Here is a 25399-nt window from a genome sequence, read left to right as displayed (position 1 = left end):
CCACCCTCATCGAGTGCAACTACATGGCTGCAAACAGGGACGAGATTCCCACACCAGACGTGGCATGTCATCACCCGCACCTCAGAGGAATAGCCAACTACATCCCACCAGTAGAACAAGGCGCCAAGATCTTGCTGCTGCTCGGTACGGACATCTTGAGGGTGCACAAACTCCATAAACAGCATAACGGACCCCACAACGCACCATTCGCCCAAAGACTTGACCTAGGATGGGTGATAGTGGGCAACATGTACACTGACAAAGGACACAAACCTGACTATGTCAACGCCCACAGAACGGTGATAACAGAATGCGGACACACATCTCTCTGAACCGTGTCTTGGCCATCTCCAAGCGACAGGACAGGCAAGTGAAGAGAAGAGACAAGGTCATACTCCCGAGACCATCAAAACATCTTCGCATCAGAGGGATGTGACAATGGCCTTGGATGCTCAATAGCCCAGACAGTTAAGGATGATGAGTCGACTCCACTGAAGGAAGAAAGTAACCTCCCAAAGATGACCGACAAAGGGATCTTCCAAAAGACAATAAACAATCGGACGGTCCTCCCGCAAGCAATGGCACGGCTAAGATGTACAGTTGTTCCTCTCCGCAGAATACCAAGTGGCAAAGCAGCCAGCTGCCATGGCTGGCATAGCCGCAAAAGATTGCGCCTTGCAGGTGAAGCCACAGTGGCAAAAAGACTGCCGTCTCACACGTCAAAAAAGAAACAGTCGCAGAGACATTTCACAAAGAGATTTACAAGGACAAAAGAGACTGTTCTTCGTCATGTCCAGGGAGAGAACAACCTCCTGACGGCAGTTAACAAAGAGACACAAAAGATGTTAGCAAACGCCAACCTAAGATTGCACAAAATAGCTTCCAATAGTGCCATAGTGTGACCCTTGCTCCTCACTTCCTTTTCACCCTGGACTCTGAGTGAGTAACTGCCTGCTATTTACCCCAGCAAGGCCTTTTTGTTTTAGACTGTCTCAGCCTTGATACACTGCACTTCAGACAGAGAAGCACTCTCTACCTACATTACATCTGCAAGCACCTATCTCCCTGTGATTTTCCCTCAATAAAACTAAGAAAGAGAAAAGGACTTGTTTGTGCTTTGGAAGAGGTGAAACATGAGTTAAGCTTACCGGAATCATTCACACATCATTCGTGACCCTGGTTTCAGGAAAAAGAAAAACAATGAAAGTTCTATTAGCCATATTGATCCTAAAGAAATGTAGATTTACTGTAGGTTGTAATCATTTTGAAGGTACCAACATCAGTCCTACACAGATTAAATTACAGCATATAGAGCTTTAGAAAACCCGCAGATTTCCTCTTCAGGGTATCCCAACCTATAGGTACAATAAACTTACTTAAACATCACCTTTATGCAGCTACTGTAGGTAGGCTAGTCACGTTTAGCATTTGAATGAGGTGTTTTTAAATAGCGCTCCTTTGTCTTCATTATGTTTGTTTTTCTAAAAGTGATTATAAATACTATCAGCAAATTTAAGGTATCCACATCCCCACTGCAGAGCTATTTCAGATGTATTGTTTCATTTATTACACAACTTAAACCACAACGTACCAGTATATATTAGATACAATAGGAGACCCCAAGTTGGCAGACGGCAGAAGTCAAATGTGTCCTCTGCCCTACAGTTTTTCTGAAAGGAGGTTTCTTGCATGTTCTTGCGTCAATACATTTGTGTCGCTGTCGCCAGCACTGTAAGTGCGGCCTTAAGAATATAAAGAGACACCATTTATTTACATGGGATTTTAAATTTTGTCTTGTCTTGATATTTGCTTTGTTGTTTTTATGTAAAACGTTAATTGCATAATTGCGTTTTGTTTTAATTAATTAATGTCACCTGTATCCTCCACCAATCCCCTAAGGTGGAGGCGTATATATTGTACACAATATACTAGTTGAAAACTCTTCCCTGATGAAGTAGCATCCCTCCACTTGCTTTAGCGCTGGAGATGTCATTTGTGTGCGAATTAGTGCCAAATGAGTGCATCCCACTCCTGAGTATGAGTCTGCCTGCACCTGCCCGTCTGGACGGGGGGCTACGGCGGGCATTCTTCAAGCCTGGACTGTCACTCATTTGTGTCAGGACTAATACCTACCCCACTCCAGTTGCCGGTTCCTCTGTGCAGCGTCAGTGGTCACCTGTCGAACAGGCATTCTGATATGGCGTACTCTGGCTCGGCGAGATCCTGCTTTCGTTGGGCTGAGACTGCCTGCATCAGGGATATCCCTATTTCAGTTATCATGTGCTTATCTGCCCCCTACCGTTGCTTACTCCTGGTCGGTGTGTGAGCTCTTCTTGGAGTGCATCTGTTACCCACTTTTTATATCACTAAATAATTTGAATACTACACCATGAGGGTTTTGAGCTTTTCTTTTTCATTATTCACCTCTACAATGGTGCATGTAGTTTTTAGTCAGACCTTGTACAGCATATTAGCAAATCTGTCATCTAATTCCAAGGTAGCTGTGTGATAATGATCCAATTCTGGTAATACAGTGATATACACTGGTGACACACTTTATTCGAGCTCGGCTAGTCCCACGAATTCGGGTATACCCGGGTGTATTGAGGTTTGTGACTGTTTTCTGCCCGAGTGCATTGAGGTATTTTCCAAGCATGGATTGAAGCATTTTATTCCCGCTGGCTGCAATACTGCACAGTATATATATATATACTGCATTACAATTCATGAATTTATGCCATCTGGTAGACACGCGAAGCATTGCAGCCTATTAAATCCTAATCATTATCATTTAACAGATCAGCCGCCCGTCAGCCAGGCATGAACCCAGGCTGGGAAGGCAAACGCAACGGGGCTTGTCAGAGGTGAGGAGCGGCGCATTCCAGGTATCTGCCAGGTACATACTGGGTATTTGCTCGAATAAAGTGTGTCGGTGCAGTACAGTATGAATCTATACTGGATCTCAATCATGCATTTGAGACAGTTGGTGATGATCATTCCTTACATTGACTTTATAGTGTTGTGCTTGAAGCCACGTTTTCATATGATTTGTATGCATAGTGTTATACTGAACGTTTCGGTGAGTTTTCTGCCAGGTCAAACCTGGCAATTATTTTGACATGGACAAAGGAGAGAAAACTGTTGACCTATTTCCTTTAGTTCAAGAATTATTATTTTTGCTTAATATCTGATATAAAATAGGTACTTAAACATGTAACTGTTTTCTTTGTTTTCTTTGGAGACATGGCTAATATTTCTCCATGTAACTCATTCGTTAAGTTAAGTTCCATCAAAAATGGAATCATCCCATGTTCAAACCGGGACAGAAGAGTAACAATTGTAAATGGTGGGTAGAGAATCACAAGAACTAAAGACATGATTAGGAATGTTGTGGTTAAAAAATGTAATTTACTTGAAGTGTTCCAAGATATTCTGAATGCAGAAATGTTTTGATTTATTAAAATCAGATACTTTACATAGAGTACATATTATATGGGCTTTCCGGATTCCAGTACCTACCTCGTAAAAGTATGCCGGAATGATCCACACGCTAAGGGCACTATATCTACTATATACCAGGACCTGATCCCAGAAGGGAAAGGGTGAGAGGAATACAATATCAGATAGTGGGAGGCAAGATTTAGGTGAGCCAAAGAGCCCTGAGATGTAGGGGGGACATTTAGGAGGCCACAGCATTGGAGACCAGTTATAAATGATTGTACCATTGGTATCTGACCTGGACAAATGGAATAAAATATATGGACAGGCAGGTGTCTCCCCTCTGCTTCAGAAAGTAGGATCAGTGTATTACATTGCTGCCCACCTGGTGGACTTGCCCACAAATTAAAAACAATGGACACCTGCGGTTCTGGGAATCTCACTTACCCCAGACCGATGGGTGACTTTACTAAACAGTCCAATACGAGATATACCCAATAAAGAACATAAACCTTCTCCCCATATCCTGTCGGAAGCTAGATGCGGGATTGCGGCCCCATGGAAACACATTCCCCCCTGGTCTTCAGACGATAATAGAGTTTGGCAAATTGTATGCTTTCCAAAAATGACAGCATTTCTCAATGACGGTCGAAAGGTTTATGGCAATTTGGGACCCATGGTTGAATGTAATGGGAGCATCAGGGTTAGACACAAGACTATGTGCACTATAGCTAATTGGAAAAGGAGATACGCAGATGTGATGTCAGATATTTACTGTGACTGTCTATGCGATGTGTGTAAAATGAAACATGTACTCCCCCCACCCGCTCTTTTTACTTTCTGTATCCCTTATTTGTTGACAAAAACTCTGATTAAACCTATGTGTATTCAAGTGATTTGAATAGGCGCCACAATTCCCATGTGTATTGATAATAAAGAGATTATTGAACAAATTAGACAAAAATAAACCACGAAGTGTAACCTGAAAAGATACTTCTCAACCTTTCCTGGAAATATGCGAAGATTTCCAACAGATGCAGTCTTGGTTTGGGGTGGGAAGGGAGCGATCAGATCAGGAACATATCATGTGAATAAAGAAAACATAAAAATAATAATAATAGTGCAGTATATTAGTGCAATAAGGGCTAGATGAGAAACTTGGTTCTTTGAGATTTCCTACTTACAACAAAGTAGAAATAATATTGCAGTGATCTGACTCAGTCAGAGAGTATGGAGATAGGTTGCTTTTCTCTTGATGTAAAGTAGCCCAGATAGATTCTCTTGCAGAGTGGTTATTTCGGCAGAGTTAATGCTCAAATCCCAATATGATACATGCAATAAAGAGACAAAACAGCCCAATAGTCTAGGTTGCAAAACAGATAGTTTATCTCATGTAGAGAAATAGGAGATGTACTCACAATAAGTACAAATGGATTGTACATATAAAGGTTTCTTTCGGCGATAGTGTGCCAAATAGTAATTCACACGCTCCGTCTGTATCTCCAGCCTCGCCGCCGGCGGTGGCGTCTGACGTCACTTCCTGCTCACGGGTGACCGCATCCGGTGGTACTGGATAGCGACGCGCTGGGAGAGGGACTGTGTTAGAATTCAAGCGTCCGGCGTCTTCTTCTCTAAGCAGCTGCAGCAAGTAGGTGGCTCTACGCGTTTCGCTGTTGAACATACAGCTTCCTCAGGAGCATAATGGCGTCCCATGTGGGTGTTACATATTTATATATATCACTTAATTGGGTACATCTTGGCAATTGATTATTCACCTATTAACACTTCATTAACCCACAGGTTCGCCTCTAAACAGGCACATAGACTCTGTGGTCCAAATAATTAGCATTTATAATCTAAGACATATAATAAAACAAGAAAATATATAAGATACAACTTTAATAAATTTCAAATAACAATAAAATGTATGATTAAATACTAAAAACTAAAAAACTTACATCGCAATCAAAGAAAATTATTTAATTAAAATATACTGGTAGAATAAAATTATATTAAATGGCACTTGCAGCATTATAGGGCGGGAGTGAGAAAAGACAGAAAAAGGTGCATTAGTTATCTCATATAATATTACCATAAATAGAATCTTCATTTAATTGTTGAAATACAATAAATATATGGCTAGGTGAGATGGAACATGAATTTAAAAAGATAAAAAGGTAATAAATATTCAACTAGTTTTAAAACTAATAAAAAATATATATCTAAAAAATATATTTATGTATATATAATTCAATCTTAATATCATAAAACCCATCAGTACTTCTATTCCAATTGTGTTTACAACCAGTATTTCATATAGTAGAAAGTATGGGAAAAAAAGAGATGTTTAAACGGGGTTAGGGAGGCAGAAAATTGGTTTAAGAATGTAGAAAAGGTAAGATCTCAAAATCTGAGTTCAAACCATTAGGGATAAGTGTGTTTAATTTGTGTATCCAATACATCTCTCTTTTACTTAAATCAACCTCTCTACTTCGTCCCCTCCAGTGTTGTTTTACATTTTCGATAGCAATGTATCTGAGACTGTCTGGATTGGAGGAATGATATTTGGCATAGTGTTTCGAAACGCTATGGGTTAAAATGCCACGTCTTATGTTATTTAAATGTTCAATAATGCGGGTACGGATTGGTCTCGAAGTTTTCCCTACATATTGAAGCCCGCATGGGCATTGTAGGACATATATGACAAAGTCAGTATAACAATTCATGTACTGTTTTATTTTGAAGGACTCTTGGCTTTTATGGCTAATAAAACTTGTTTTTTCTTTCATTTTATGTTGACAGGCCTTACAGGATGCACATCCATGAAAACCTGCAATATTTTGAAGCCAGCCATGATTGTCCCTGTCCGATTTCCTCAAAGCGCTTGGGGCCAATAAATTTTTCATGTTCTGTGCTTTTTTTTAAATTATTTTCGGATTTTCTGGTAAAATCTCACTTAAAATTGTGTCTGATTTAAGAACATGCCAATGTTTGCGTAAAATCTTTCCAATATTTTTTGCTTCTTTATTAAAGGTTGTAAGGAAAGCTGTCTCATACATATTGTTATTTGAAATAAAAGATTTTTTCTGTGGTTCTAAAAGTTCTTTTCTTTGTAAACTCTTTGCTTTCGTTAATGCCGTATCTAAAATCTCCTGGCTATATTTTTTCTCCACAAAACGTTTTTCTAAAATCTTACACTGGTCATTAACAATATTTTCCTCAGTACAGTTTCTACGTAATCTTCTATATTGGCTGTAGGGAACTCCATCCATCCATTGATGGTGGTGGCAACTAGATCTTAAAATAAAGTTATTGCAATCAACGTTTTTAAAATGGGTTTTTGTTTTGATAACACCTTCTTCTATATATATGTGTAGATCAAGATATTCAATAGAAGTTTTGCTAATAGTATGTGTAAATTTAAGATTTAAATTGTTTTGGTTCAAATTTAAAATGAATTGTTCCAAACTCTGTTGGTCTCCGTGCCAAATTAAAATAATGTCATCAATGTAGCGCCGCCATAGGACAACGTTCTCCCCCAGCATGCCATTGGACCAGATGTTACGATCCTCCCAAAATCCCATGAAGAGATTGGCATAGCTGGGGGCAAACTTCGTCTTTAGAGGAAATTACAAAAAATAAGAATATAGTCATCAAACAGGCTGATAAAGGCGGGGGGACTGTAATAATGAATAGAGAGGATTACCTAATGGAAATTAATCGTCTACTAAAAGATGGAGACACATATGAAATTTTGAAGAAAAATCCTACAGAAGAATTTAGTAAAGATCTTAATATTCTGTTAGAAAGAGGGAGAAATACAGGTATTCTAACGGAACAAGAATATAAATTCCTATATAACAAAACCCCACAAATACCGATTTTTTATATTTTACCCAAAAATCATAAATGTCTAAAAAATCCCCCCGGTAGGCCGATAATTTCGGGAATTAATTCCCTTGCGTCAAATTTATCGGCCTACATTGACAACTTCCTCCAAGGTTATGTGAAAGAGATGAACTCATATCTGAAGGATACCACTGATATTTAAAAAATTCAGGATACATTTGTATGGAAAGAAGACTATCTATTGGCAACTATTGACGTTAGTTCGCTATATACATCTATTATACACAATTTAGGCATTCAAGCCATAGAATATTTCCTAAGAAATGATGCAGAACTACATGACTTACAAATTCAATTTCTCTTAGATAGTATCACATTTATTTTGGGAAAAAACTTCTTTTTATTTGAAAATACATTTTATGTTCAGAAATGTGGCACCGCCATGAGGACGAAGTTTGCCCCGAGCTATGCCAATCTCTTCATGGGATTTTGGGAGGATCGTAACATCTGGTCCAATGGCATGCTGGGGGAGAACGTTGTCCTATGGCGACGCTACATTGATGACATTATTTTAATTTGGCAGGGAGACCAACAGAGTTTGGAACAATTCATTTTAAATTTGAACCAAAACAATTTAAATCTTAAATTTACACATACTATTAGCAAAACTTCTATTGAATATCTTGATCTACACATATATATAGAAGAAGGTGTTATCAAAACAAAAACCCATTTTAAAAACGTTGATTGCAATAACTTTATTTTAAGATCTAGTTGCCACCACCATCAATGGATGGATGGAGTTCCCTACAGCCAATATAGAAGATTACGTAGAAACTGTACTGAGGAAAATATTGTTAATGACCAGTGTAAGATTTTAGAAAAACGTTTTGTGGAGAAAAAATATAGCCAAGAGATTTTAGATACGGCATTAACGAAAGCAAAGAGTTTACAAAGAAAAGAACTTTTAGAACCACAGAAAAAATCTTTTATTTCAAATAAAAATATGTATGAGACAGCTTTCCTTACAACCTTTAATAAAGAAGCAAAAAATATTAGAAAGATTTTACGCAAACATTGGCATGTTCTTAAATCAGACACAATTTTAAGTGAGATTTTACCAGAAAATCCGAAAATAATTTAAAAAAAAGCACAGAACATGAAAAATGTATTGGCCCCAAGCGCTTTGAGGAAATCGGACAGGGACAATCATGGCTGGCTTCAAAATATTGCAGGTTTTCATGGATGTGCATCCTGTAAGGCCTGTCAACATAAAATGAAAGAAAAAACAAGTTTTATTAGCCATAAAAGCCAAGAGTCCTTCAAAATAAAACAGGTCATGAATTGTTATACTGACTTTGTCATATATGTCCTACAATGCCCATGCGGGCTTCAATATGTAGGGAAAACTTCGAGACCAATCCGTACCCGCATTATTGAACATTTAAGTAACATAAGACGTGGCATTTTAACCCATAGCGTTTCGAAACACTATGCCAAATATCATTCCTCCAATCCAGACAGTCTCAGATACATTGCTATCGAAAATGTAAAACACTGGAGGGGACGAAGTAGAGAGGTTGATTTAAGTAAAAGAGAGATGTATTGGATACACAAATTAAACACACTTATCCCCAATGGTTTGAACTCAGATTTTGAGATCTTACCTTTTCTACATTCTTAAACCAATTTTCTGCCTCCCTAACCCCCTGTTTAAACATCTCTTTTTTTCCCATACTTTCTACTATATGAAATACTGGTTGTAAACACAATTGGAATAGAAGTACTGATGGGTTTTATGATATTAAGATTGAATTATATATACATAAATATATTTTTTAGATATATATTTTTTATTAGTTTTAAAACTAGTTGATTATTTATTACCTTTTTATCTTTTTAAATTCATGTTCCATCTCACCTAGCCATATATTTATTGTATTTCAACAATTAAATGAAGATTCTATTTATGGTAATATTATACGAGATAACTAATGCACCTTTTTCTGTCTTTTCTCTCTCCCGCCCTATAATGCTGCAAGTGCCATTTAATATAATTTTATTCTATCAGTATATTTTAATTAAATAATTTTCTTTGATTGCGATGTAAGTTTTTTAGTTTTTAGTATTTAATCATACATTTTATTGTTATTTGAAATTTATTAAAGTTGTATCTTATATATTTTCTTGTTTTATTATATGTCTTAGATTATAAATGCTAATTATTTGGACCACAGAGTCTATGTGCCTGTTTAGAGGCGAACCTGTGGGTTAATGAAGTGTTAATAGGTGAATAATCAATTGCCAAGATGTACCCAATTAAGTGATATCATATAAATATGTAACACCCACATGGGACGCCATTATGCTCCTGAGGAAGCTGTATGTTCAACAGCGAAACGCGTAGAGCCACCTACTTGCTGCAGCTGCTTAGAGAAGAAGACGCCGGACGCTTGAATTCTAACACAGTCCCTCTCCCAGCGCGTCGCTATCCAGTACCACCGGATGCGGTCACCTGTGAGCAGGAAGTGACGTCAGACACCACCGCCGGCGGCGAGGCTGGAGATACAGACGGAACGTGTGAATTACTATTTGGCACACTATCGCCGAAAGAAACCTTTATATGTACAATCCATTTGTACTTATTGTGAGTACATCTCCTATTTCTCTACATGAGATAAACTATCTGTTTTGCAACCAAACTATTGGGCTGTTTTGTCTCTTTATTGCATGTATCATATTGGGATTTGAGCATTAACTCTGCCGAAATAACCACTCTGCAAGAGAATCTATCTGTACCACTTTACATCAAGAGAAAAGCAACCTATCTCTATACTCTCTGACTGAGTCAGATCACTGCAATATTATTTCTACTTTGTTGTAAGTAGGAAATCTCAAAGAGCCAAGTTTCTCATCTAGCCCTTATTGCACTAATATACTGCACAATTATTGTTTTTATGTTTTCTTTAGTCACATGATATGTTCCTGATCTGATCGCTCCCTTCCCACCCCAAACCAAGACTGATTAAACCTATGTACCAGCTTCACGTGGGATAGCCAACAACCAATCTCGAACTGATGAGACCCAAAGGGTCGAAACAGCTGTCTGTGAGCAGGTTTTCTGGCTATGATGCACTTCTTAAACCCACTCTGTGCTGAAAACCTGTGTAATACGGCATAAGCTCAAAGGGGTCCATGTTAAAATGGATAAGACGTAAAGTGTGACACACTGTGCTCATTTGCATGCCATTTACCCAGAAATAAAATAGCACTCATAGCAGATTGCTGCTTTAAGGTGCACAAAAGTGTTGCTTGCTTGTCATTTTTGAGAGAGTCCTACATTATTATAGTTCCACGTGCTGTAATACTTTGTTCATCCTCTAGTGTCATTTTTTTCCTTACTGAAAAAATGTTCAAGCACTTGCTGCACAGCACATCAAAATCAGTTGTATACACAGCTGCACCAAGACATGTGAATTTTTAACTCTTCTGGGCATCACTTTTATGACAAAATTGCTTTCAGCAAAGTTTTATACATTGGCCCCTATGTTTCTGAACAGCTTCTCCATGAATCGCTCTCTGACGCAGATAATGCTGAAGCATTGATAATTAGTACCTTAATACTGACATGTGGTAAGTGCAGGGCCGTCAACAGGGGGGGAGAGTTGGCACAACTGTCCCAGGCCCCATGGCGGCGGGGGGCTGGCACACCGGAACTGCTGGGCCCCAGCTACCTCAAGCTGCAGCCCGGCCTTCACTGGATGCGCCATCCCGTGCCCAGGAAGAGTGTGAGATGTTGGGGGTGTAAAAGAGGGATGGGGGAGAGGTGGGGGTTTAAGAAGGAGGGGGAGAGGTGGAGGTGTAAGAGGGAGGGGGAGAGGTGGAGGTGTAAGAGGGAGGGGGAGAAGTGGGGGTGTAAGAGGGAGTGGGAATGGTAGGGATGTAAGAGAGGGAATGGGGGGGTGGGGGTGTAAGAGAAGGATGGGGAGTGGTGGAGGTGTAAGAGAGGGTGGGGAGGGGTGTAAGATGGGGTGGAGGTGTGGGTGTAAGATATGGATGGGGGGAGGTGTAAGAAAAGGAAGGGGGAGGTGGGGTGTAAGAGAATGAAGGGGGGAGGTGGGGGTGTAAGAGAGGGAGGGAGAGGTGGGGTGTTAGAGAAGGACGGGGAGAGGTGGGGGTGTAAGAGAGGGATGGTGAGAGGTGGGGGTGTAAGAGAGGGAAGGGGGGAGGTGGGAAGGGTGGAATGGGGGGAGTGTGAGACAGAAGGAGGTGGAGAATACATGGGGGAAGGGAAAGATGAGAGTAAGGAGTGTGAGAAAGAGGAGAAAAAAAGAGGGGGGATTGTTAGAAGGGTGAGAGAAAGAGAGACAGATGGGGGGTCTCACAAGGCCAGCAACACCGGGACCCCAGTGAAAACATTAGTCCTCGGCCCCCGGGAAAGCGGCCCTGGGTAGGTGACTGTATTTAGCTCAACAATATTGAGGTATACACTGTAACTGGTGCACGACCCGCGATGTCGAGGGGGGATCCGTGTATGGAACAAATCTCAAAAATGTTGGCACTGACGAGGTCTTTAAGTAAAGAAGATCTTTTTATTTAATTGATATTCAACTTTTTCAGCCACTCTTGGACCTTTGTCAAGACAAACGTCCAAGAGTGGACCGAAATGTTGATCTTTTTTTTATTTAAAAAACCTTGTGGGGGCCAACATGTTTGTGATCCATTCTACTTGGACCGATTCAACGTCAAAAGGGTTGTTTACTCAGTTTTATATGTAACCCTATATTCTAATTCCCTTTGCAAAGACTACATATTGCCCTTTCTTACAGCCAGTTCCTTAAACATATAAAATAAATCTGTGTGATTATATTACCATGATGTGGGAAACTCTTCTTTAAACAGGCAGAGTGGGGCAGAATAAAAGTGTATAGATTTGCTGCAGTCGTCCTAACACTGACACTGTATGACACTAAGGCAAATGCAAAGAGGAAGCTTCCAGGAAAAGAAGGGATGTCGTGCATCAAATAATATATGAGAACTGTTCAAAAGTAATTTGTTTTATTTCAACTCTATAAAGTATACAACAGGCACTCGGCAATACGGCTGCAGGTAAAATACAGAGCAAAATCAAAAAATTATTCATCTACATCAAAAGAGTGCAACTGGTCGATGACCATTTGAGGACAAACGTGTTCAGACAAACAAAAGAAAATAGCTTTGCTGAAGAATACAGTGTCAGAGAAAACCAAAGGAAATATATCCATAAATATACAAAATAACTGAACATTTCCAAAGGGCAGAATGTGGAATAGTTAGGCAACATCTGATGAAACCTTTCTGCTTGAAAGGCCCCCAGCCCCTTGATGTACACGCAAAGTCTCAGTGTCATGACTGTTCATTATAAAATAGGAGAAATAAGAACACACTCAAAAGTTCTGCTTTCTAGTTGTATCGAGAGCTTGTGTCAAAAATGGATTGCATATACAAGAACTCATAGATAGCAGTGATGCTGCTTTGCTAAGTGCTTTGGAAAGGTAATAGCTATGTTTAGGATCCACGTGAAAAGGTAATTTATGGGGTTACTCTCCATAGTGTGGCAGCCCTTAATGTGCAATATTCGCCATTCAAATGAACAGCGATATCAAACACTAAGTGCTAACGTACTTTAGTGATTGATCCCCTTAGTTTGATATTATTATATCCTCGCTAGAACATATGTAATGTAAGCTATAAAGTCTGATATTCTGGAGAATAGACTTTTACGTTACCAATGTATATTTTATAAACGCACCTTAGCAAAACAGTAATACCTGTTTACAGACTGATAGTATGTCATATATTAATTTGACCCGCACATACATTTATACATTTCACAGAAATGACGCTGCATCCCATTAACAGATACACAGCTCCAGTACATTTAACAGAAATAAGAGAAACGTCATCATTTCTGTATCTCATCAATATATAATAAAGGCTTATAAATTTTCAGCAGAAGAACTGTAAAACGCAGCAAGCTAAGAAAGGACAACATTTTGAGGTGTGTTTGTCTTTGTCATGCAGCATAACACCAAATTTTTAGTTTTCATAGGATGCCATGAATTTAAGGCACTTGTAACAATGCCGAAATAGCCATGTTATGGTTCAGAACTATGGGACAGATGAAGAACAGTGTACAGTTGACATAGTTCACTAATACTGACAATAATGACACTAATTCAAGTCTACTTGTACCTAATAAAAACACTACACATTACAAAATGAAGAAATAATGCCATGGATCTCTAATTAAAAAGTTACTACTATGCATGTCTTACAAATTATTAACACAAAAATATTATATTTACATAAATATTTGCCCGTGGTCCTACTGTAAGGTTAGAGAATATAACAGATAATGCAACACTATAGAGAGCTAATATACATCTGCACCTTGCAAATTCAATCATGACATGCTGTTTAAATATGGTAGTTGGTTTCCCAAGTGAATATGCAAGCATAAAACAAGAATTATACCTATCCCATCAACTGAAAACAAGAACCAGATGTGTGAAACAGATGCCTCTATGCAATCTACAGTATCTATTCTCACATTCTAATTATGAATCTGCTGCAAACATTGCACACAGTGTTGGTTATAGCAAAAATGACTCTACATTGTTCAGATATTTTTAGTTTTTCTGTATAATATACTTTTCTTTCCTTCTTTTCTTTGTTTACCCTATAGGCAAGTGAAGAAAGTATTATTGTCCTTTAAACCAATGATTTACAGTAAGGTGAAACTTTCCCTAAGCCAAGTAAAGGACAAAACATACATGAAAATGTCTGTATTTTTACATACTGTACAGTACATCAGAAATAACCAGTAAAGAAGTCGCTGATGCATATATGAAGAGGTGTATCATGTTTTTTCTAATTTATTTATTTTTACAGCCCTACCATCACATATTTCTTTAAAGTATTCATATGCGTGGTTAAAGAAAACATTACCTTTACAGTATGTGCCATTTACTTGATTTAATACTTTTTCTAGTATGGTTTTCTATTTAAAATCTAATGTATATGCTATGAAATAAACAGCTAAACTAAATCTGCAGGTTGTGCCGATGATATTGCCCCCGTTCTTAGAGAGATTATAACGTGAAATAAAATGTATTAGATTAGAAGACCTACAATTAAAATTGGACCGCCAATCGTTGGACACGTTAGTATAGTGGGATAGAGCGTATACACTTAATCTATTCATATAATATTTTCAAATATGTAATATTGTATTTATTGTGGATTTGTTTTAAAATATTGTAACATGATGCCACCAAATCTTGGAAGTATAAACACAGCGAGAAAACGGTAGAGAAGTATTGGATGTTCAATTGCTGCTATTTCCTGGTATTTTATTGCTACACGTGGACACTGAAAGCATTATCATTTGAGTTACATTAGTCTTATAGTGGACCAGGCTAAACTATAAATCTATTGCAAGTTAATGTTCAACCAATTTTATATATTTCTTGTGGGCTATTTTAGTACCATTTTCTGATGTGTTATTTTTAAATAGCAGAATACTTCCAACATATTCCCATTAAAAAAACTGCATAACGGAAGGTACACATAACTTATTGGCATTTATATTGGTGGGGTCAGGAATCATTGTGTTCTTTTACTTTGGTAAAACTATAGTTCAGAGGGACTTTGGCATAAAACTAATTCCTGTTACCAACCCAAAATAATTCATACATATCCACCGATATTTTAACAAACCAAAAATGTCCTAAGTACTGTACTATAACAAAAATAATAATTTAAAAATAAACGTGGACATGCAAAGAAAACGTGAAATGCTTTCCAAGTGTTACATACAGGACTTGAACAAGTTGTACATATATTTATCATAATTGTATATGTAGATGGAGTATATACATAGCACCTAGATAATGCGAAAAGAGCTTGTCTGACACTGACCTTTAGCTATAAGTACATTAGACCTCAGTTTTAACCATGTAATCACGTTTAAAGGGGTTTTATTATACCTACAATTACCTTATTGTGCACACTAGTAAAAATGGACTGAGCCATATGGATTAAAGGACAATACATGTGTATATAAATGGATTTATTTGCTATGTATATTAATTTTCTAGTAGAGCTGTACAATCTTTGATTTGCTGTAAGTACATGTGAGAGAAGTCTGGAAGCTAAAAGTGACTCCTTCACATACTCATTTTCATGCCATACCCAGAATCCTTTGTGTCTACAGTGTTGCACACCACATGGAATAGGCTGTAGAGAAGCGTATGAATGATTTTACTTTGTACGCATACAGTACCTCAATGGATAATAACAACTTTAGCGCCAGTGGAGGCTATAACACATCATACAGCAATGCATTGAAGACTTTCCTGGTGCTGAAACCTGTAAGCATGGACATTTCCTACCATCTCCTTCCTATTTCCAAAGCTGAATGAATTGTCACTGCGACATGCTTAGTATGTTTCATTGTACATTTCCAATTCAATACTAAATAAATAAACAAACACTGGCGTACATTCAAAGTTATAAGTGAGAATGAATGACTACATGCCTTTCTTGATCGTTTTCAACAGCATAAATGCAGCATTTGTGCTTTTCTTTTTATTATAGTTTTAAAAATCTGACAAAAGAAAGGTTAACATTCAGTCTGGTCATTAACACAAATGGGGAAAAAATACGACGTCTACCATTGGTTTGACATGAACGTTATTACCAAATGGTTATGTGGTCCTCATAATTGACGGGATTGAACCAAAGTCCTTTGTTTATCTTCATTGGGCAAAATTGACCATCACATTTATCAATGAAAATATTTAACATGTAAAAGGACAGTGAATAACCACTGGATCATTTCTTTTTGCTGTAGAGAATAACTGGGGTAAAACATTGATAAATCCCCTTCATACTTTATGTACTCTGGCCTGCAGTAAATTACCCAGTCTACACACTCTGAACATTAAGAGCATCCCACTGTATATTGACTATTGTACCGAAATAAATAACTATCCCTTTGCATGGATAACTCCAGCTTGTACTGTTTTAAACATTTTCCACATTTTTTCAAATAATATCTTGTGAAATTATCGCAGTGATAAAAAGAATATATTTTTTTTTTTATTATAGAAGAGGTTTGCTTCAGGACCACCATGTCAACTGCTATAATAAGGTCAAACGTAAAACATGTTAAAGAGCATTATTGTCGTCTAAGCAATAAGTCCTAATGCCACTGTAGTTACTGTAGCAGCATCAATCAAGGCATCATGGTGACCCCGAGCATTAATCTTCCCCCGTTTCTTCTTTTGTTTTCTTGGCAGCCATGTCTCAGGAAAGCTGTCTTCAGCAAGGCAGAAGCAGGTGAGAAAAATGCATTAAAAGTCTACATCCCAACCCGAGTTGTCATCAGGAGGTGGTTCGTCATTGTCCTCAGGGAAACTGTCAAAATTGCTTGTGTCTGTTGGGGATGAAACCTGAGAAATCAAAAAGGAAAACTTTTTTTTTCAATTATCATCATTATTTAAACCTAGTGCAATCAAAAAGGAATTTTATAAAAGTTAACAAACACATTTTATTTTTTAATTGTCCTCCCAGTTAAATATTTGTGATGGGGAGCCCTGTAGAAATGCTTATTTATCATGCTAATCGTGAGTTGCAACACGTGTGCAGTTTGTCTTCATTATACCTCCAGTTACTAGTGATGATGAAAACCAGGCCAATCACAGCATAAATGTTCCCGTTACTCCCTATGAAAAAACGAAAGTGCTGGAAGCAGGACGCTACATGTCACACAATAACCTAAATCAGAAATGAAGGAAACATCCAAGATGATGATTCAGCGCAAAATCTGTCCTCGCTACTGTAAATAGAGATGGGGCGAAATTTTCACCGGAATCCAAATATTGGGCTGTGACCTGTCTGGCCTCAGTAGTCTGGGCTACTGTACTGTTTTTGTGTCTATTATATAAATGATATATCAGCAAAATCATATTTATGAATAATAATATTATAATATTAATAACAATACTGTCAATTAGTTTGAAGGAGGGTTAAACTTATACACATTTAGTTTCTCTCATTCTCCGCACCGTGTGTGCCAGTACACAGCCCAGGCCAGTCGCCACTGCCATGCCATTACTAGAGTTGCCACATTGCATTTCCATGAGCACAGCAGCAGCAGCAGCCAGGCAGCCAGCCAGCAAATCAAGAACACTGTGCAAAGTGCAAAAACAGCACCGAAAGAAAATCAAACTCACTCACTGTCAATGTTTCTCTCTATTATCTCTCTCGTCATATCAGTGTGTGTGTGTGTGTGTATAAATATATACAAATACATAGATATATGAACTTAATTTATAGAGAAGAGACTGTCTCTAACTGAGATAGGACAGCAAGAGATTTTCTGAGATATTATACAGTGATAATATACTGTTATTATTATACCACCATTTACCATTACATTACTGGTTATCTAGTTTGTTATTTGTATTTACTAATTAACATTACACGGTACACCACCGTTCAGTCCACACACACACCATTCCACTGAGCATTGAGCCCGCCCCATCAGTGCCGCCATTAGTTAATAATAATAGAAATATATCTAATTAGTGAACACTCTACACTCTACCGGTTTAATTGTGTTTGCTTTTAGATGAACATGAAAAAGAAAGAAAGACAGCGCATGACCCTCATAGTGTAAGTAAGCAATTCTAATGCAACAAAAATTGTGCTAATATATTCACATACAGAAATATCAGTTAAATATGCAGGGCATGTTTAGGGTACATGTTACCACTCGTGAATACAGATGACTTGATTCATGGACACCCACTGCGATCATCAACTTCCGCTCCGGATGGAAACGTCCTTACATCCAGAAACTTGAATAAACCAGAGGATCCTTTGCTCGGTCAAAAAGTCCACAGTAAGGTACCCAGATAACGGCACATGGCTGGAACAAATACTTCCCTCACTGACAGCTCTAGGGCTTCCCTGATGAAGATGTAAATCTATGAAATGCATAGGCTGTGCATATTATCTGCTGTGAGACTTTGTTCCTGTTATCACTGTACCAAAGCTTTAATTGGCTTCCTGAGGGATGTCCACTGATCTAGTGCTGGTCGTCGCTTAATCGCGGCGCGCCCCAGTGACGTCAGTGGCTCCGCATTGAGGCACCAAAGCTACAGGCTTATAGATTGGGCTAAGTGAGCCTTAGTGCCATCAGTGAGGGAAGTATTTGTTCCAGCCATGTGCATCTATCTGGGTAGCTTACCATGGACTTTTTGACTGAGCGAATGATCCCCTGGTTTATTCAAGTTTCTGGATGTAAGGACGTTTCCATCCGTACCGGAGGTTGATGATCACAGCGGGTGTCCACAAAGCAAATCATCTGTATTCACGAGCCGTAACATGCACCCTAAACATGCCCTGCATATTAAACTGATATTTCTGAACGTGCATCTACTACCACAATTTATATTGCATTATAATTACTTACTTACACTATGAGAGTCGTGCGCTGTGTCTTTATTTCTTTTTCAGCTTCTGATGTGTTATCAAAATTACAGAATGTGATAGTGTGGTGGATAACTACCAGGGCACTTGTGGTTGACTTTGTTACAGGAGATAACGGTTCCAACTTGGTTGCAGCACTAAAACAAGGCAACATGACACACCTTCCTTGCTTTGCACATGTTCTCGATGTCAGTCATTTTCTAGCTCTGTGTCGGAATGTGCAGAGCATTTTGTCAGTTTCCAGAAAAATACTGTATGTGCTCACTTTAGCATATCGTACACAACCCATAAGACCTTTCAAGGCTGCAGTAGCAAAACAACCTGCCTCGTCACCAGATAAAAATAGAGGTGCCTACACACTGCAATTCCACATTATATATGCTTGACTGTCTCCATCAGCAGCAGATGGTGGTCGACGAATATGTAATAGAGTATCCCAGGCAGCTGGATGAGGCATTTCTGCATCATAGACAATGGCATTTGATGGGAGAGTTCTGAGGCTCTTTGAAGAAGCCACCACTCTTGTGAGCACTGATGAAGTGGACATGAGCCAGGTCATCCTTCTAATTTTTCTCCGTGAAAAAAACATTAATTGATATGCTGCATAATGTTGATGGCGATGAAATGGTGGGAATGGTTAATACATTGCTTGAATGCTTGCTAAATGACCCCCGTGTTGTCAGTATGAAACAGAAAGAAAAATACCATCAGGCTAAACTTTTAGACCCTCACGTCAAAGACAGAATAAAAGACTTTTTGCCTCACGGCAGAGATTGGAGGGCCATGAAGTTTCACAGAGGGCAGCCTCAGTGGGCCTACATTCCACACAGAAACCGACAACACAGTGGTCACCGCTCTCTTCCTCTTAAGCTTAAGTCAAGTGACTTTTGGTAGTGGTGGTGGTGTGGGTGCTAGGGGGAGCGATGGCAGTGAAAGCAGCAAAGTTGCGGCCCATCACTATGACATAGTTCGCACTAGCGGAGAAGCAGTAGGCACCTATAATACTACTAGTGCTATGGACATGGTGGAGGCATATATGGATGATTATTCATTCCTGCCTACTGACTCTGATCCTCTTGAATACGGGGCTGCTAAAACAGAAACATGACCTGCTCTTGCAAAGGTGGCAGTGGGCTGGCTGCGTTGTCCTACTGCAAGTGTTGAATGAGAATGTTTAGTGCAGCTGGTGCAATCCTAACCTACCACCTGAACAAAACTGTCCCATAGCAGCATTGAAAGGCTCACGTTTATAAAGATGAATTAACATCTGATTCCTCAGAAATATACACCCTGCACCCAGCATTTAAGAAACTCAGGAGGAGTTGGCGAATTACTAAGATTATTACAACTCCTAAAGTGCCACCACCACTCTAACACTACCAGTACTATAGCACGTAAAAAACACCATGCAACAATAGCTGTCTGCCCGTCTCCAGTATCAATGCCCATGGCAGAGATGTTGTCAATTAGCACAACTAATACTAATGGTGGTGCTGGCCAATGTGTGCTAATGCCCACCTGCGATTGCCACAGTGCTTGGCTTGTTGTGCTGTGCTTATTAATATATGTATGTCCAACTCCTAAACCAGTTATTGTTCCAACTCTCAGCAACACACAGGTGGGAGGGAGGGCCCCAAAAACAGTGACATACTTTTTTGTGTACATTTTTTGCTCACAATAATAATTAATAATAACCTGAGAACACTAAGTTATCATTCTTTTGAGTGTTATATCTGTGTGAATCAAAGCATTGTCCACTCCACTGCCACTAGTCTAGTAGTATTGAGTGACTATCTTGCTCTGAATGACTTCAGTAATTCAGTAACAAAAACAATAATTAATTAACACAACCAGTCAGAGAGGCAGACTGTCTGAGATAAACTAAAATTAGCAAAGCTTTGCGGCTGTATAATTAGTCAAAGTCTCAGACTAACTAGCCTGTGAGTTACTGCTGTGTCTGTCAGTCTCACTGCGTTCCTGCTGTCCATAGATTGTTGTGTGTTGTTGTTCATCCGCCTACCACCACAACAACTATCACCACCAGTGCTACCACCACACTACCATAATCATCACCATTTTATTGACCAAACCAAAATGTGAAAATATGGCATCATGAATGGATGAGATTAGTTATATTTTTTCTGGGACTGACGATCTAGTGGGGGCACAAACAAGCCAGTACCAAAACAGTGGTATATACCAGGGAGTTCCACATCATAACATCTAGGGTCGAATTTATTGAAACCTGGCACTGTCTGTAGGCTGACCAGCAGCCGCGATTACGTAGCATCTAGGTTGGCAGTTGTCATAGTGCTTGGCTGGTTTAATATTTGTACAGTATGTCCTAAAACGAGTTACTATTCCATCTCTCAGTAACACATGGGTGGGAGAGAGGCCAAAATTAATATTTATTACATTATGAAAAACACTCGTTTTGAGTGTTATACCATGCGTGTGAATCGCTGACCCAGCCATGTCTGGCACAGTGCCAATTCCTGCATTTACATGTATTTGGTTGCTCAAAATATATTTTTTAATAGTTATTTTTATTTTTTTATGACAGGGTGGAATTTCAGGTCTCTCCCTCTCAACATAGGACAGAGGAAACTGATGCTCTCTCACACATGGAGCATCAACTGTCACACTTTGAAGCCTACTTTGTCTTTCTCTCACTGCTTCCCTTGCTCAGTAGTCTCTGGGGTGGTAGTGGTCAATGTGGGTAAGAAGGATGAAGGTTCCACAGGTGAGGAGATGTTTGGTGAATCAACAGAGCATGCATGGGTCATGTAGCCTGGTGTGCCATCGAGGAGAAGGAGTGGGTGACAGCCTCCTTTGGTGGGTGGTGGTGGCGGTGGCGCCGGCGGCTCTTTGATGATGAACCATCACATCTGGAGACACGTCAGGACACACAAGTTCGCTGATGCTGCCTCGCCCAGATGTCATAGTGTTTGTTCTGCAGTCCAATCGTCGCCAGGTGTCCACTTCTCCTGCCCCTATGCACCGCTGCACTACAACACCATACAGTGAAGAACCGCAGAGTCACTCACCAAGCCAAAGTGGGACAATTTGAAGTATTCCCACACCATGGAGGAGGCTCCTCTGGGCAGACAACTGTGCCCTTGTGATGCGTGTGAGCCAGGGGAGGAGACTGGAATACCATGAACGCAAACCTGGGCCCTACCACCATGACAAATTCGAGAGGCACATCTGCGTTCCTCCACCTCACCTTCTACAGGATTCTCCTCGCTAAGCTCATCAGAAGAGCCACATCACCACTTTCAATGTAATCCTCACTCTCTCCAACTTTGACTGATGCACTCCCTAGATCAGATGGGCTTACAGCAGTCGCGACCTCTGCACTGCTTGAAGCACTCACTACTTCCTTACCCACGCCTCCTGCCTGCGGTTCCACCTCCTGAACCCCGACATCTCCTGCTGATGATGCTTCCTGTGCCCAAGCTAGAGCAGCAGTAGAGGTGCTTGGCATACTGTAGCAGAGTCAGCAGGTGCAGTGGAAACCAGATCCAGGGACACATATTCAAAATCTATCATTGTGAACCACGACAGGCTACAACCGGTCCCTGCTCCTGCAGCCCCGACACCAGCCTGATCTGGTTGCACATGCAACACGTGCTACTGCATCTCCTGCTCACTCATCTGTTCAAACAATAGCTTGATCTGGGCACAGGAAGCATCATCAGTCTCTGTCAGAATACAGACAGAATCACCCGTGGTCCAGAACACAGAGGAAATAGCAGCTGACAAAGCTGGCTCTGAAAAGTCACTTTCACACAAATAGGCAATAGCCTCAAATCCTCTGTCCTACCTGCTACCTCCAACACAGAGCTACTTGCTAACACAACCTGTTCCTCTGACACAGACTGAACAGCAGTAGGAGCAGTGTGTTCCTGATGCATGCTCACAACTAGACTGTATATAATATTTATTTTTAAACAAAAAATAAATATATATTTATTCAATCTCTATTTCTCTCATTTCTTTTAATTTTTATATTTTTCTCAATTTTTTTCTCTGTCTCTTTCTCTCTCTCTCCACTAATAAATTCTTTTTTTTTTCTCACTCTTTTTCTCTCTCCCTTCCCTACACACTGCCCCCCCCCCCCCCCCACACACACTCTCCCTACCCTCACCAGAAAATGTGTGACAAACAGGCAGGATGTGGCAGTGGCAAAATAAATGCTTTCACTTTCAGACTTAATGCGTGGAATGGATTCCAGCCGCTGATTCCGCATAAGCCGCGTGGCCCGAGGCCACCGGCAGATTCCGAGGATTCCATTCCGACTGAAGAGGATAGAATCTGACTCCGTATTTCATTCCGGATCGGATCCCTAAAGCCCGGGAAAATCCGCGGAACGAATTCTGACAGGATCACCCATCTTTAACTGTACACTGACCTTAAAAACTAAATGCAATCGTATTTGAGATCATTGTAATTGTTCTGTAACTGTTCTGTAATTCATTTACTTTTTACTATTGTGAAGACGTACAAAATGGAGGAGTGGCTCAGTGCATAAATACACTGACTGGCACTGAGTTTGAAGCAGGGGAAACTGGTTCAATTCCCGGTGTCAGCTCCTTGTGACCTTGGGAAATCACTTTATCTCCCTGTGCCTCAGGCACCAAAAACATAGATCTCCACGGGGCAGGGACCTGTGCCTGCAAAATGCCTCTGTAAAGTGCGGCATAAAAAACTAGCAGCGCTATACAAGAACATGCTATTATTATTATTATTATTATTATTATTATTATTATTAAATAGAATGTACTGCTGCTATAAAACGTCAACCTGAGGAAAAAAGACTATACTATACTAAAGTGACATGTTGTTTACCACTGCTGGAGGGCTAGAAATATGACATCATATCATTTTACAAAACACATCTATTTATTCAATATTCCAATTTGGTTTTAAGTTCTTTCGGCAGGGTCTCCCTTTTCCTTGTATCACTTACACGCTGCTTTTATCCTCATTATTTGTACTTTATTTTCCCTTGTATTGTAATTCTGTCAAATGTTTTGGTGCTATATATTTACAATTATACATACAGATTATACATACGTTATGTAGATGGAAGTACTACATAATGCTATGAATTCTAGTCATCATGATAATGAAGCTTTCAGGTAATTTAAAACAACCATACAAAAATAAGGGCATGCTTCACCTTGCACAACTTTATTCTTTGTTTCAATTAAGAACCTATGTAAATACAGACCCTTAGATCTTCCTGAAAGCAATTCCCTTTGGTTGTTCTGCCTATTGTGTGTCTGACAGACACTGACTAATACTCACTACTAATCTTCTGCCTTTGTAACATCAGTCTATAACAAGGGTAGCCAAATCCAGTCTTCAAGGGCTACCAACAGGTCAGTTTTTGACTGAGCCTCTGATTGAGCCACCTGTGCTGAAGCAGGGATAGCCTTAAACCCTGACCTGTTGGTAGCCCTTGAGGACAGGAGTAGGCTACCCCAGGTCTATAATAATGCTTACTTCCCTAATTGCTGAAGTATAATTCTGTACTTCCTAATATTCATAAACAAATATTCTTTTAAATATAATAAAACAGTGGTATAGGGTGGTTCAATAACCTATTACTGGTAGAAGAGATATTAAAAAGGTGGTCAGAATAAAAACAAAATACCGTTCAAACAACAATAAATCTTCTGATAGATAAAATACTTACACTTGGTATTATAGGAGGTGTCAGTGTACCTTTCCTTAAACCTTCCCAGTTAAAGCCTTCAAACCATCTGAAGAGGTAAAAATCTAGTATTAGACATTGATGTAAATGTCATTTCAAATTAAGGCAGCATATATAAGCATGTGTATAATATAAGATCTATCAGTTCTACATTTGTATTTTTCTAAAAATGGTAAGATTTGTTAAACTGTGTAGCATCTATATTATTAATGAAACTACTGTAAACCATTATACCAATATTCCTAGAGTATTCGCAAAATGAAATGCATTGACAAAAACCCCTTCATGGCTACATATGAACATAAACATACATACTGTATCTAAGTATTTTTTTTTCTCTATGCGTAAATGTGGTAATGAAAAAAATATAGATATCTTAATATCGCCATGTCTCAAACTACAGGCCAATCTCACTTCTCCCAATTCTATCCAAAGTCATGGAAAAATGTGTCCACTCCCAATTAAGCGATTACTATAACAAGACAAATTTCCCTAGCCAATTCCAATCTGGCTTTCGCCCCAAACACTCCATCGTAACTACCCTGCTAAAAGTTTGCAATGAAATCCAGTGTGGGATGGAACGGGGACAACTCACTGGTGCATTATTCCTAGATTTTGCAAAGGCTTTTGATACTGTTGATCATGTTATCCTGCTTAACAAACTCCAGAGCTCTGGAATAGGGAAGCATGCTTTAAACTGGTTTCAGTCCTACCTATCAGGAAGATCCCAACATGTGTCCATCTCAGGCTCTAACTCCAACCCCCTGGATATCACCTGTGGTGTCACGCAAGGCTCTGTTCTGGGGCCCCTACTCTTCTCAGTGTTCATCAATGATCTTCCCACAGCTT

The 25399-nt window shown here is 39.3% G+C and overlaps 1 protein-coding gene across 6 annotated transcripts in view; it reads right to left on the bottom strand.

The window, feature by feature from the left end:
- Window positions 1–12328: 12328 nt before the first annotated feature.
- PRKG1 (protein kinase cGMP-dependent 1) overlaps window positions 12329–25399 on the bottom strand; it is a 1423135-nt gene continuing 1410064 nt past the window's right edge. For 3 of the 6 annotated variants that reach the window (XM_075612928.1, XM_075612925.1, XM_075612927.1), the window contains 2 exons: window positions 24533–24599; window positions 12329–16805 (listed from right to left, as the gene is read on the bottom strand). In XM_075612928.1, the coding sequence (XP_075469043.1) occupies window positions 16686–16805; window positions 24533–24599 (187 nt within the window). In that variant the 3' untranslated portion in view covers window positions 12329–16685. The remainder of the gene's footprint in view (window positions 16806–24532; window positions 24600–25399) is intronic. The other 3 variants (XM_075612930.1, XM_075612926.1, XM_075612929.1) reach the window with 1 other exon arrangement.

Source organism: Ascaphus truei, chromosome 8, assembly GCF_040206685.1.
Source record: "Ascaphus truei isolate aAscTru1 chromosome 8, aAscTru1.hap1, whole genome shotgun sequence".
In the NCBI taxonomy this organism is placed as follows: Eukaryota; Metazoa; Chordata; class Amphibia; order Anura; family Ascaphidae; genus Ascaphus; species Ascaphus truei.
This window is presented reverse-complemented; position numbering and strand designations above follow the sequence as displayed.